General features: G+C 41.8%; 1 protein-coding gene across 3 annotated transcripts in view; it reads left to right on the forward strand.

The window, feature by feature from the left end:
* The window catches only part of LOC139584484 (EF-hand calcium-binding domain-containing protein 4B-like), a 40190-nt gene extending 24643 nt beyond the window's left edge, over window positions 1-15547 (forward strand). For all 3 annotated transcript variants that reach the window (XM_071416402.1, XM_071416404.1, XM_071416403.1), the window contains 11 exons: window positions 852-1039; window positions 1548-1619; window positions 2170-2218; window positions 2439-2524; window positions 2946-3279; window positions 4084-4216; window positions 5515-5596; window positions 9352-9466; window positions 11406-11507; window positions 11988-12064; window positions 12550-15547. In XM_071416402.1, the coding sequence (XP_071272503.1) occupies window positions 852-1039; window positions 1548-1619; window positions 2170-2218; window positions 2439-2524; window positions 2946-3279; window positions 4084-4216; window positions 5515-5596; window positions 9352-9466; window positions 11406-11507; window positions 11988-12064; window positions 12550-12634 (1323 nt within the window). In that variant the 3' untranslated portion in view covers window positions 12635-15547. The remainder of the gene's footprint in view (window positions 1-851; window positions 1040-1547; window positions 1620-2169; window positions 2219-2438; window positions 2525-2945; window positions 3280-4083; window positions 4217-5514; window positions 5597-9351; window positions 9467-11405; window positions 11508-11987; window positions 12065-12549) is intronic.
* The last annotated feature ends 44 nt before the right edge of the window (window positions 15548-15591 follow it).

Consider the following 15591-nt stretch of genomic DNA (forward strand, 5'->3'; position numbering starts at 1 on the left):
CGGAATTGGGGAGAAAAGGGAGAAAAGTACAATTAAAAAAAATATATATATATATAAAAACAACTGAACTCCACAGAAGCTTTTAAAACGAATTAATCAAGGAGTCTTACCAGTGCATCTCAATTTGCTTTATAAAAGGAAACAAGGCCTTAATTCGTACTGTGCCCAAGTCACCAAAGCCTTCACTCAGATCTCCCTGGCACCATCCACATTCCTCTCTGCCACCCAGAAATTGAATGGAAGAACATTGACTGGATTGGGAATGTCCATTGTAGATATTCTATTTCTATGGTGCCAACACGTCTCTGTAGAGCAGGCATACAGGCGCTATGCTGGCTAGCCTAATCACAGTGTCGCTAGATAAAACGTCTCTTATGTTGTTGTGTTGGATCCGTTGTGACACTTGGGCTTATATATTTAGAACAGTGATAGTAGTGTTTGAGGCTGCATTCAGACAATAGCCTTATCTGCGTGTCCTCACACAACCTCTGGCTTCAATGGATGCGTGTCAGACCAGACCAGTATGTGTTTAGAAGATATCACTTGTTTCATCCTTTGATTCATCAATGTTTGGTGTATCATAACAATCACACATTGATCATACTCTACCAATCATAGACCTCAGACCGTGATTGTTACTGCATAGTAGCATCTGGGATATGGTGACCCCAGATCAACTGGCCTTGCCATTCTTCAATGGTATCATTGGTATCATTCAATGGTATCATATCAACACAGATATGAATGAAATGAAAGTGCAGGTTATTGTAGTGCGTCTGCTTTAGGCTGTAGTGTTGTTTTGTGTGTTGTCACCTCTGCTTGTCTCCTCTGTGACCGTGTCCCCTACCCAGTGGGAGCATCAGTGCCGGGAGCTGCACAGCGAGCAGCACGTGACCAAGGTGGAGAACGTGGCGCTGAAGCAGACCAATGAGGAGCTGGCCCAGGAGCTGGAGCACACCAGTCAGGAGCTGAGCCTTGCCCAGGAGCAGCTGGTCCTCCTGCAGGAGCAGTCCTCACACCTGAACCAGGAGAGGGAGATGTAAGTCTATCTGGCTGGCTGGATGGCTGGCTGTGTCTGGGATCCTGTTTGGGTGTTTGTTTCTCCTTGTGAGTCCATATCTTAGACCAGTGGTTTCCAACTTCGCTTCTTGAGCACCCCAAAAGCCCCGGAAGCATTCCTGATTCAACTCATTGAGGGCCTGATAATTAGTTGAATCAGGTGTGCTTGTCCAGGGCTACAATAAAAATGTGTACGGTTTGGGGTACTCAAGGACCGGAGTTGGGAACATCTGTCATAGGCGTTACTTGCATTCAGTAGCGTCTATAAATCACATGATTATGAAGGCATAAATGTATAAAAGCCTCTATACCTAATTTATGTTGATGTAGTTCTGTCCTTGTGATGTACTTGTCTGTTAATGTTCTGTATTATATAATGTTTTATGTTCTGTTTGGACCCCAAGAAGAGTAGCAGCTGCTAGCTGATGGGGATCCTAATGAAATATTGATATTATAACATGAATATGTGTATTTGTTGTCCAACACAGGGAGATGTACCGGGTCACAGAGGGATTGCAGAGGGAGCGAGCGAGCCTGCTGAAACAACTTGACCTGCTGAGGTAAAAGTGGAGATGGAACAGACAAACACACACACACACACACACACTAGGAGAGGGGCAGTGGGTTACTGTATATCAGTTCAGAGCCACTACTCTCCAAATCAAGGAGCAATGATCATACTGTACAATACTGAAGGTTATGTTATATTCACTACAAACCAAGGCCACACATCAATCCAACAGATAGCATTGACCTCAGGCAAACTCCTCAAGCTGTTTTATACTAAAGCAATGAGGCACGAGGGGTGTGGTGCATGGCCAATATACCACAGCTAAGGGCTGTTCTTAACCACGACGCATTGCGGAGTGCCTGGAAACAGCCCGTAGCAGTGGGAAATTAGTCATATACCACAAACCCCCGAGGTGCATTATTGCTATTATAAACTGCTTACAAATGTAATTAGTTTTGCCATACCTGTGGTATACAGTCTCGTATACCATGGCTTTCAGCCAATCAGCATTCAGTGCTCGAACCATCCAATTTATAATAGTGCTTAGAAAGTATGTATTTCTGTTGCAATGAACCCCTTCCTTGTTATATTATCTTCAGGGAAATGAACAAGCACTTACGAGATGAGCGAGACATGTGCTCTTATCAAGTAAGTATACACATGTGCAATGTATTTATTAATCATTCTCTTTTCGTGAAATCCCCTTCTATCTATCTACAGTATCTGTATGTCTGTTTCTATCAAGTTTGATAGATACTAACCTAAAAACATGATTCCTTGAAAAGCATGGAATCTAGAAAACATTTTAAATCAAATCCAATTGCAATCAAATTGCAGATGAATTTGTTTTTCTTTTGTTGTTTTGCAGAAACTGAGGAATACTGTTAAAAATCCTGCTTGCAACCCGAGGCCTGGATCAAAAACTATGAATCCCTTTGACAGAAAGGCCTTTAGGTATACTATTTGCTTAGAAAGGCTTTTAATACAAATTGAATGGATAGTGCCTGGTGCTGTTATGGAAGCCTTAATTGATACAAACGTTCAATTCACCTACAATACACTCTTGTTCAGTGTGAATATGACTGTAGTTTGAATAGTTATTAATAGTGAATGATTCATATTTTCTAAGTAGGTGGCATTGCAAAAAGTCAAACAGAGCACATGAAACGTAATTCACATGTTGGACAGAAAGCTGCTCAATAGGGCTGCAGTTTTAGTTCTGTGTAGAACGTGTCTGTACAGTATTTACATTGTTCTTAATATATGCAAATGCCTGTAAGTCAATTCACATTCTACATCCATACCATTGTACTCCATAAAAATCATTTGTTAGCCAATTTCCCCATCAATTTCCATCTCATCCCTGTCTCTCCAGTGAGGATGAGGAGGTAGTGCTCCCCCACTCTAAGAGGAAGAGTCCGGGTGGAGTGAATGGCTACAGCCTGGAGGACGTGGTGGATTCCAGACCCCTCCAGAGGATCATCTCCATAGAGGAGGACCACCTACCCCAGCTCCTTCAGGATAACTACCAGACTCAGCTCTGGGAGTGGCATGAGGAGGCCGAGGAGGAAGAGCACATAGAGCTACAGATGACCTCTATACATCCTCCTAGTTCTCCAACGATGGAGCAGCAGCCAGTTGACACCAGAGAGACAGAGATGCCTACATCCCCCAGGGGCCAGCCTGTCGGAAAGGAGACTATGGGGAATGTAAGCATGTAGGACAAGGGCTCAGATAGAGACACAACATCAGTGTTGGTTTGAAATTATGTGGAGAGACATTGTGGTCCGTCTACTGAAAAGACTAGAAGGATTCAGTTGGCTTGGCATAGTTATCCTCCATTTGAAGTGAAAGAGATTGTTCAGCATTTTCACATTATGTTCCCTCCAGGGTCGTTTGTAGGTCACCAGGTTTTTGTTTGTTCTCCTGACCCCGTAAAGAGAGGTGTGGGGGAGGAGTGTAGGTGGATGTACAGCACAGTGTGTTTCCAACAGACCAGACCTGAGATAGGAACAAAACAGTCACAGGTGTTGGGTTTCTCACTTTGAGTGAGTTGACCCCGCAGTGAACCTCATAAACAAGATTAGCTACTTGTATTAGTGTTTGTTGAAAGAGTGTTTCCATGATTTACTGTCGATTTTAGAAAATTACTATGTATTTCAAGAACTTTGTTTTACTATAACAGAATAATATAATAGGATAATAGTTGTGGAGTTTCTTGGAATTAGGGGGCTAATTATGCAGTGTTCATAATATTTTCAAATTTGCTGCTCAATGCTCAAATATTTGTTGCCATGTCATGTTTGTTTGTAGTGTACTCTTGTAGTGTGTTTGTTTGTAGTGTACTCTCTCCCAGTATATATCGAATTGGATACTTGCAATCTGAATTATCCTGGTAATTACTTGAGGAAAAGTAGACTTGAGTACATAGTGAGTTTGAAAGAGTTGGATGAAAGTTATACTATGAACTCTTAACACACACATCCCTCTTTCCCTCTGTGTTGTGTTTACAGGAGGAGGTTGCAGCGTTGGCCCCAGACCGCCTGTTTAAGATCGTCCTGGTGGGCAACTCCAGTGTGGGGAAGACCTCCCTCCTCAGGCGGTTCTGTGATGACTGCTTTTACCCAGGCACCTCTGCCACCGTCGGTGAGTGGCCTTTCCAGGCTTCCTTTTTTACAGCAGAGCAGGGTTGTGTTCATTAGGCACCAATGGAACAAAACCAACTGAAACAGGAACTATCTGGAATTGTTGTATAAGAATCTCTCATTTTATTTTACGTTGAAAAATGTTTCGCTACGGTGTGCCCTAATGAACACGACCCAGAGCCGAGCCCCAGTCCTGTGGCTGGTTGACCTCACCCTCCCTCTCACACTGGCTTTACTCACTAAGCACTTTAAGATGCTGATTGTTTAACACTGTAGAAAGCTGATTATGTTGTGTTGATCTTGCACTTATAGGCCACAGCCTAATAAGCAGAGAAACCATATTGTGGTGCTGTATATTGACTGACTTGACTCACACTGACCATGACTTGGATTCTTCCGATTGGCCTTTCTGTTGTACTGTAGGTTAATGTTGCACACCCAAAACGAGTTTGTTCTGTGTGTGACTGAGAGCATACTCAATTATGTCATGACTCACCATACCATTTTATATTGGTTTAATTCAATTAAGTATTTTCACTCATACAGTGCTGTGCAATCCCATCGTAAGTCAGTGCACCATTCTGTAGACATGAATCAAGCGCACTTTAAGTGTATTGGGGATCTTGTAATTTTACCAGTAGAGCTAGGCAGACCAAACAGCGCCACATGAAACAGCTTGTGAAGTCACAGTGTTCCTCTCCTGTCATTCTGCAGCCTGGTACAAACAGCTCCACATTTCTTCATATCCTCTCTATTTAGGCCCTGTTTGGAAGCATTTGATTCTCAAAATAGTCATACAATTCTGAGAATGTATTTTTGTTGTTGTTGAGAAAGTCAGATAGATTTCAAATTGTGTGGTCCCTTTAGAACAATATACAATATCCGATCAACTCCTGTTGACGCAATTGTGACGCAAGCATTGACAGAAAACATGTTGTTCCTCTGTTTCTATTTGAGCACTGGGGACAAATGTAGTCGATTGGAATCATCAATGGATAAGTAACATTTCAGAAACTCAGAGAAGGACATTGCCATATAAAGTTCCACATGTTATCCTTTGAAGTTCCTTGTTTTATCCAGATTTAGCCCGGAAATCAATTTTTGGTTCCTTTTATCATTTTTGTATCTTATTACGTGCCCATCATTTCTGAAAATGGGTTTACTTTTGAAAATGAATATGGATAAAAAGTTACAGGAACAAAATATTATTGTAAGGCAAAAGATAGTAAATGACTATAAGTGACAATAAGTGACTTAAATCAGATTAATGATATATTGTCTGTCCTGCATCATCAACAGGCATAGACTACAGTGTGAAGACAATACGGGTGGACAACAGCCAGGTGGCGCTGCAGATGTGGGATACAGCAGGACAGGAGAGGTGGGAACTCTACTGGGTGGATTTACACATGTTCAACCTTTTGCCTCAGCAGCTTTTATTTTGCTACATGCAGTTAGGCTGTATGGCGCACTACTGCTACTATGGTTAAATGTCAATATTTTTACGTATTTTAATAATGAGACAAAAGTTTTAAAAGATCAAATGACATGTAATGTTGTGCATGAGGATAAAGTACAAACGGGGGAATTCTCAGTCTTACAATTACTCACTTCTCCACCACTTCAGGAGAGGACTATCAGAATGGTCCTGCAATAGATAGCAGCCGTTTTACAGGCTCCTGAACAATTCTACAATTTTTTTTTTTTTTTGCGCTGATCGTAACTTTTTTGTACATAATGTTTCTGCCATCGTTTCCTATGATCGAAAAGGGCTTCTGGACACCAGAACAGCGATCAATAACCTTGATTTGGATTAAGATTTCTACTTCAACAAGTCGTAGGCACAGGACATAGTGCTCATTCTGGACCAGACCCTAATCCCAGAGAAAAGAGAGGCTGGCATGCGGGCACCCTGACAAAACTACATTGGCGAGTACATAAACCGCCTCTACAATCAATGGAGAACAAACTGGATGAGCTCTGTTCAAGACTATCCTATCAACGGGACCTGAAGAACTGTAATATCTTATGTTTCTCAGAGTTGTGGCTGAACAAGGACATGGATAATATACATTGAGTGTACAAAACATTAGGAACACCCCCTTTTGCCCTCAGAACAGCCTCAATTCGTTGGGGCATGGACTCTACATGGTGTCGAAAGCGTTCCACATGGATGCTGCCCATGTTGACTCCAATGCTTCCCACAGTTGGCTGGATGTCCTTTGGGTGGGGAAGCATTCTTGATACACACAGGAAACTGTTGAGCGTGAAAAACCCAGTAGCGTTGCAGTTCTTGACACACTCAAACCGGTGCGCCTGGCACCTACTACAATACCCCATTTAAAGGCACTTCAATCTTTTGTCTTGCCTGTTCATCCTCTGAATGGCACACATACACAATCCATGTCTCAAAGCTTAAAAATCCTACCCTTCATCTACACTGATTGAAGTGGATTTAAACGGTGACATCAATAAGGGATCATAGCTTTCACCTGGACAGTCATGGAAAGAGAAGGTGTTCCTAATGTTTTGTACACTCAGTGTACATCTAGCTGGTTTTTCCATGCATCGGCAGGACAGAACAGCAGCGTCAGGTAATCTCAAGAGCGGAGGTGTCTCTTTGTTAACAACAGCTGGTGTGCCATCTCGAGGTTCTGCTCGCCTGAGTTAGAATACCTAATGATAAGCTATATATAGACCATACTATTTACCAAGATAGTTTTAATCTATATTTTTCATAGCAGTCTTTTTAGAATCACAAACCGATGCTGGCACTAAGACTGCACTCAATGAGCTGTATAGGGGCCATAAGCAAACAGAAAAATGCTCATCCAGAAGCGGCGCTCCTAGTGGCCTGTGATTTTAATGCAGGAAAACTGAAATCCGTCCAACCTCATTTCTACCAGCATGTCACCTGTGCAACGAGGTGAAAAAAACTATAGATCATCTTTACTCCACACACAGAAACGCATATAAATCTCTCCCTCACCATAACTCTAACCTCCTGATTCATGCTTACAAGCAATAACTCAAATGAAGTACCAGTGACGCGCTCAATACAGAAGTGGTCCAATGAAGCAGATGCTAAGATACAGGACTGTTTCGCTAACACAGAGTGGAATATGTTCCGCCATTCATCCAATGGCATTGAGGATTGTACCACATCAGTCACCGGCTTCATTAATATGTGCATCAACGACATTGACGAACCATCAAACAGGCAAAGCGTCAATACAGGACTAAGATCGAATCTTGCTACATCAGCTCTGACGCTTGTCGGATGTGGCAGGGCTTGCAAACTATCACGGATTACAAAGGGAAACCCAGCCACGAGCTGCCCAGTGACGCAAGCCTACCAGATGAGCTGAATGCTTTCTATGCTCACTTCGAGGCAAGCAACACTGATCCATGCATGAGAGCACCAGCCATTCCAGATGACCGTGTGATCACGCTCTCCGTAGCTGATGTGAGTAAGACCTTTAAACAGGTTAACATTCACTAGGCCGCAGGGTCAGATGGATTACTCAGAGTATGCGCTGAGCAGCTGGCAAGTGTGTTCACTGACATTTTCAACCTCTCCCTGACCCAGTCTGTAATACGTACATGTTTCAAGCAGACCACCATAGTCCCTGTGCCCCAGAACGCCAAAGTAACCTGTCTAAATGACTTATGCACCGTGGCACTCACATCTGTAGCCATGAAATGATTTGAAAGGCTGGTCATGGCTCACATCAACACCATCATCTTGACACCCTGGACCCACTCAAATTCGCATACCGCCCCAACAAATCCTCAGATGACGCAGTCTCAATTGCACTCCACACTGCCCTATCCCATCTGGACAAGAGGAATACCTATGTAAGAATGCATTCCATTGAATACAGCTCAGCCTTCAACACCATAGTACCCTCCAAGCTCATCACTAAGCTCAGGGCCCTGGAGTGGACGCAAAATTACCCCAGGTAATCTTGCGTCCACCCACACAGACAGCGTTGTGAAGAAGGCGCAGCAGCGCCTCTTCAACCTCAGGAGGCTGAAGAAATTCGGCTTGTCACTAAAAGCACTCACAAACTTCTACAGATGCACAATCGAGAGCATCCTGTCGGGCTGTATCACCGCCTGGTACGGCAACTGCTCCGCCCACAACCGTAAGGCTCTCCAGAGGGTAGTGAGGTCTGCACAACGCATCACCGAGGGCAAACTACCTGCCCTCCAGGACACCTACACCACCCGATGTCACAGGAAGGCCATAAAGATCATCAAGGACAACAACCACCCAAGCCACTGCCTGTTCACCCCGCTATCATCCAGAAGGCGAGGTCAGTACAGGTGCATCAAAGCAGGGACCGAGAGACTGAAAAACAGCTTCTATCTCAAGGCCATCAGACTGTTAAACAGCCACCACTAACATTTAGCGGCCGCTGCCAACATACTGACTCAACTCCAGCCACTTTAATAATGGGAATTGATGGAAATTATGTAAAAATGTACCACTAGCCACTTTAAACAATGCCACTTAATATAATGTTTACATACCCTACATTACTCATCTCATATGTATATGTATATACTGTACTCTATATCATCTACTGCATCTTGCCATCTTTATGTAATACATGTATCACTAGCCACTTTAAACTATGCCACTTTGTTTACATACCCTACATTACTCATCTCATATGTATATACTGTACTCTATACCATCTACTGCATCTTGCCTATGCCGTTCTGTACCATCACTCATTCATATATCTTTATGTACATATTCTTTATCCCTTTACACTTGTGTGTATAAGGTAGTAGTTGTGGAATTGTTAGGTTAGATTACTTGTTGGTTATTACTGCATTGTCGGAACTAGAAGCACAAGCATTTCGCTACACTCGCATTAACATCTGCTAACCATGTGTATGTGACAAATAAAATTTGATTTGATAAGAGTGTCTGCTAAATGACTACAATATCCTTGTACCTCGTGTATATAGCTAAGTTATCGTTACTCTTTGTGTATTTACTTTTATTTCTCTATTTTCTTTCTGTCTGCATTGTTGGGAAGGGCCCGTTAGTAAGAATTTCACTCTTAGTCTACACCTGTTGTTTAAGAAGCATATGATGAATACTATTTTATTTGATTTCAGGTATCGCAGCATCACCAAGCAGTTCTTCCGCAAGGCTGACGGTGTGATAGTCATGTATGACATCACTGCTGAGCAGAGTTTTACCGCAGTGAGGCAGTGGCTGACCAGTGTACAGGTAGGAAGTGCCCAAACACTTTACTGCTCACCTCTGACATAGTACTACATACAGTGGCAAGAAAAAGTATGTGAACCCTTTGGAATTACCTGGATTTCTGAATAAATTGGTCATCAAATTTGATCTGATCTTCATCTAAGTCACAACAATAGACAAACATAGTATGCTTAAACAAATAACACACAAATTGTATTTTTCTTGTCTATATTGAATACAGCATTTAAACATTCACAGTGTAGGTTGGAAAAAGTATGTGAACCCCTAGGCTAATGACTTCTCCAAAAGATAATTGGAGTCAGGAGTCAGCTAACCTGGAGTCCATTCAATGAGACGAGATTGGAGATGTTGGTTAGAGCTGCCTTGCACTATAAAAAACACTCACAACATTTGAGTTTGCTATTCACAAGAATCATTGCCTGATGTGAACCATGCTTCGAACAAAAGAGATCTCACAAGACCTAAGATGAAGAATTGTTGACTTGCATAAAGCTGGAAAGGGTTACAAAAGTATCTCGAAAAGCCTTGCTGTTCATCTGTCCACGGTAAGACAAATTGTATATAAATGGAGAAAGTTCAGCACTGTTGCTACTCTCCCTAGGAGTGGCCATCCTGCAAAGATGACTGCAACAGCACAGTGCAGAATGCTCAATAAGGTTAAGAAGAATCCTAGAGTGTCAGCTAAAGACTTTCTGGAATATGCTAACATCTCTGTTGACGAGTCTGCGATACGTAAAACGCTAAACAAGAATGGTGTTCATGGGAGGACACCACCAAAGAAGCCACTGCTGTCCAAAAAAAAACATTGCTGTACGTCTGAAGTTTGCAAAAGTGCACCTGGATGTTCCACAGTGCTACTGGCAAAATATTCTGTGGACAGATGAAACTACAGTTGAGTTGTTTGGAAGGAACACACAACACTATGTGTGGAGGAAAAAGGCACAGCACACCAACATCAAAACCTCATCCCAACTGTAAAGTATGGTGGAGAGAGCATCATGGTTTGGGGCTGCCTCAGGGCCTGGACAGCTTGCTATCATCGACGGAAAAATGAATTCCTAGGTTTATCAAGACATTTTGCAGGAGAATGTTAGGCTATCTGTTCGCCAATTGAAGCTCAACAGAAATTGGGTGATGCAACAGGACAACGACCCAAAACACAGAAGTAAATCAACAACAGAATTGCTTCAACAGAAGAAAATACGCCTTCTGGAGTGGCCCAGTCAGAGTCCTGACCTCAACCCGATTGAGATACTGTGGCATGACCTCAAGAGAGCAGTTCACACCAGACATCCCAAGAATATTGCTGAACTGAAACAGTTTTGTAAAGAGGAATGGTTCAAAATTCCTCCTGACCGTTGTGCAGGTCTGATCCGCAACTACAGAAAACAGTTGGTTGAGGTTATTGCTGCCAAAGGAGGGTCAACCAGTTATTAAATCCAAGGATTCACATACTTTTCCCACCCTGCACTGTGAATGTTTACACGGTGTGTTCAATAAAGACATGAACACGTATAATTGTTTGTGTGTTTAAGCAGACCAGAAGATCAGATCAAATTTTATGACCAATTAATGCAGGAGTCCAGGTATTTCCAAAGGGTTCACATGCTTTTTCTTGCCACTGTAGCTCATAAAAATGTAGATCGCACTGAGGGCCTCCTCCTGCTCAATAGCACATTCACTGTATGCCTACATAACATTGATATACAATACCAGATCAAATGTGCTACTTATTGTAATTCATACTGGATATCTGTAGAGGCACGATACATGTTACCATTCAATATCGTTACGTATTCAGTGACACAGTTCAGAGTACATCATGTCCACTATACTGATAAAGCCAGCTTTGTCATGTACTACCAGAGAGAGAGAGAGAGAGAGAGAGAGATCTAGCCCTAATGTAATGCCTCTGTGTCCATCATCTCCTCTCTCTTCACAGGAGGGGGCTGGCGAGGACATTCCCATCATGCTGCTGGGGAACAAAATGGACAAGGGGAGTGAGCGGAAGGTTCAGACGAGAGTGGGTGAAAAATTAGCCAAGGTCTGTCTATCAGCCATTCCCTGGGCGTTGTTAATGGTCCAGTCTTCAACCCACAGGCTTCACAGTGCCCACAGATCTTCTCCCTGAATAAGTAAAAGCAACAAAATGAGGCTTTTTAACGAGACTTGTGTGTGGTCTTATTAATATGGCCCAGGATTTTTTTTCTACTTCCTACATCCTTCTTTCATCTATGTTTTCTTTTTCCTTTCTTTGGGTCTGTAGTTTCTATGGTGATAGATAATTGCTAAGTGCCTCAGATCAGTCAAGAGCTGCTCTTCTTTTTCATTTTGCTCCTATGGCCATTAGTCCAGATGATGTTTACCTTAATGCTACTAAAGAGGCCTGAGTACTAGGAGATGGCTGTGTGGGAGAGGAGACTGATAGACCTACTACAGCCGCTTGCAATCACAGCGCTGGTCTGTACATCCCATTGACTTCATGTTTGTCATCCGGTAAAGACTTATCAAATCTCCTTTGCAGGACTGCCAGTTGATTTTCTACGAGTGCAGTGCTTGTTCCGGACAAAACGTGGTAGACTCAATGGTAAATTTGGCAAGGTGAGTTGAGTAAAGTGCTGTGAGGGATTTTTAACAGGACATAATTCCTACTTCTTCCACATATCTATTGTCTTAACACTATTTGTCATTTTAATTTAAGCCATTAATTAACAAGACTATATATGACGGGAAAACAAACTTAATACTGTCAGGCCAAAAATGTAATAACTGTCTGCTTGGACATAGTCCAAACTGGGCTTTATGCGGTCTGCAGTGACTCACATTAAGCCAAATGTGTCACGGCAAGATTAAGAAAACAATGACCAATCTTATCATTCCTAAATATACACTTTAGACACGTAGTACATAACTTTATCCTAGAACTTCAATAATAGGATCAGAATGTTATATTGTGTGCAATTTCTTCTCTAGTCAAGTCACTGTAATAGAGGTTGAGTTCTCACTCTCAATAATAAACAATTAACCTGAAGTATATGTATGACTGGCGCATTTCTGGGTGAAATCTCTTCTGCTATGTCTTCTAGAATTCTGAAAGAGCAGGAGGACAGAGAGAAAGAGAAAACGATCCATCTGGTGAACAGCCCTTCACAGAAGAGGTCCTGCTGCTAGCAACAAAATGGCTATTAGTTACTGTCTTCACAACACCATAGTGTACCTGTTCAGATGTTCACTGTACATTTTAACCTCCGGTCCTTAGGAACTCAAGGATCTATAGCACAATGCAGTTGATGTCGGAAGTTTACATACACCTTAGCCAAATACATTTAAACTCAGTTTTTCACAATCCCTGACATTTAATCCTAGTCAAAATTCCCTGTTTTAGGTCAGTTAGGATCACCACTTTATTTTAAGAATGTGACATGTCAAAATAATAGTAGATTGAATTATTTATTTCAGCTTTTATTTCTTTCATCCCATTCCCAGTGGGTCGGAAGTTTACATACACTCAATTTGTATTTGGTAGTATTGCCTTTAAATTGTTTAACTTGGGTCAAACATTTCGGGTAGCCTTCCACATGCTTCCCACAATAAGTTGGGTGAATTTTGGCCCATTCCTCCTGACAGAGCTGGTGTAACTGAGTCAGGTTTGTAGGCCTCCTTGCTCGCACACGCTTTTTCAGTTCTGCCCACAAATGTTCTATGGGATTGAGGTCAGGGCTTTGTGAAGGCCACTCCTATACCTTGACTTTGTTGTCCTTAAGCCATTTTTCCACAACTTTGGAAGAATGCTTGGGGTCATTGTCCATTTGGAAGACCCATTTGCGACCAAGCTTTAACTTCCTGACTGATGTCTTGAGATGTTGCCTCAATATTTCCACATAATATTCCTGTCTCATGATGCCATCTATTTTATATAGTGCACCAGTCCCTCCTGCAGCAAAGCACCCCCACAACATGATGCTGCTGCCCCCGTGCTTCACGGTTGAGATGGTGTTCTTCGGCTTGCAAGCATCCCCCTTTTTCCTCCAAACATAACGATGGTCATTATGGCCAAACAGTTCTATTTTTGTTTCATCAGACCAGAGGACATTTCTCCAAAAAGTACGATCTTTGTCCCCATGTGCAGTTGCAAATCGTAGTCTGGCTTTTTTATGGCGGTTTTGGAGCAGTGGCTTCTTCCTTGCAGAGCGGCCTTTCAGGTTATGTCGATATAGGACTCGTTTTACTGTGGATATAGATACATTTATACCTGTTTCCTCCAGCATCTTCACAGGGTCCTTTGCCGTTGTTCTGGGATTGATTTGCACTTTTCGCACCAAAGTACGTTCATCTCTAGGAGACAGAACGTGTCTCCTTCCTGATGGGTATGACGGCTGTGTGGTCCCATGGTGTTTATACCTGCGTACTATTGTTTGTACAGATGAACGTGGTACCTTCAGGCATTTGGAAGGTCTTGGCTGATTTCTTTTGATTTTCACATGATGTCAAGCAGAGGCACTGAGTTTGAAGGTAGGCCTTGAAATACATCCACAGGTACACCTCCAATTGACTCAAATGATGTCAATTAGCCTATCAGAAGCTTCTAAGGCCTTGACATCATTTTCTGGAATTATCCAAGTTGTTTAAAGGCACAGTCAACGTACCCACAACGACCCACTGGAATTGTGATACAGTGAATTATAAGTGAAATAATCTGTAAACAATTGTTTGAAAAATTACTTTGGTCATGCACAAAGTAGATGTCCTAACCAACTTGCCAAAACTAGTTTGTTAACAAGAAATTTGTGGAGTGGTTGAAAAACTAATTTTAATGACTCCAACCTAAGTGTATGTAAACTTCCGACTTCAACTGTACCTCTTTCGATCTCACTCGGTCTCTCAGTCTCTCTCTCTCTAACTCCCTCTCTCTCTCTCTCGGTCTAACTCCCTCTCTCTCTACACATGCAGTGTGTACACCTGTTTTCATGAGTCTGTGGCTTTTAAAACAGCTCTCTTTCAGATGTTACCTTAGCACTTCACACCATGAAAGAGCCAGACTATGGGATGACACTACCATTGGTGAATATAATTAAATTTTAAAAAAGACAGTATTGTACTATTAAAATATCATAGATGTATTTTCCTAATAACTACAATTTATTTTTAATTAAATGTATTTTCAACCAGCTAAGCCAAAACCAACAGTGAGTTATATACTGTATAAAAGTTAAGAAAGTAAATCTTTGTTTATGGCTGGGTTAGGTTTTCGACAATTTGTGAAATGTGGATTTTGTTCAGAACCATTTGAACATTTCCAACAGTAAAGAAGAGTTCATATTATTTGTCAGATTTTGACTCTATTTATCTCAGATCAATTTTGTTACTAGATTAGCCTCTCTCAAACATAAGGTTTACTGTTGTATGTGGGGATGATTGTCCAGAAGTCAACTATGTGTATAGAAATGCCTTTACAATGAGTGGCCGGTAGTAGAGCTCTGCCATACTGTACCTCGATCAAAGCGTCTGCATGCAAACTGTCACCACTATTTGGCTTTTTTATGTAATTGGCGCAGTCTTATTTCTATGAAGGAGTTGTCTGTTGAACTGCAGTTGTTTGCTCAATCTTGCCAAGTGATATGCCTTTTCCATAACCAGATCTCTTAAAGTATTTGTTTGTGGACGCGCTAAAACATTTCTCATAATAATTCCATAAAAGTTGATATAGCACCAAGTATTGTTGAACAAATTATCTTGTGCTCCCGCTGGGAATTTGTTGTAAATATAACATATTGTAATGTACACCATCACTGCACTTGTACAGTATAGTAATTTAGCTTCCAATAGATACCTATGAGACAATGGAGGTGTCATTAGTACGTGTATGTTCTGGGATGTTGAGGAACACTGACAAATCATCCTTTGGGGTCCTCCAGTGTAGAGTATCTCTTGTGTATTTGACAGTGTGCTATGGCCACTCTAAACTAACCAACCCGGTTGCATTTGTGCCACGTTACTGTACCTGTGTTCTTGCACAATAATGTGAAAATGTAAATATGAAAAATGTTATGGTTTCTCTGAATAATAAATGGATATTGTATATTTCAGGGATCTTGTGAAAACTTGAATTACAGATGCCACCTAGTGGA

This window comes from Salvelinus alpinus, chromosome 9 (genome assembly GCF_045679555.1).
Source record: "Salvelinus alpinus chromosome 9, SLU_Salpinus.1, whole genome shotgun sequence".
NCBI classification, from domain to species: Eukaryota; Metazoa; Chordata; class Actinopteri; order Salmoniformes; family Salmonidae; genus Salvelinus; species Salvelinus alpinus.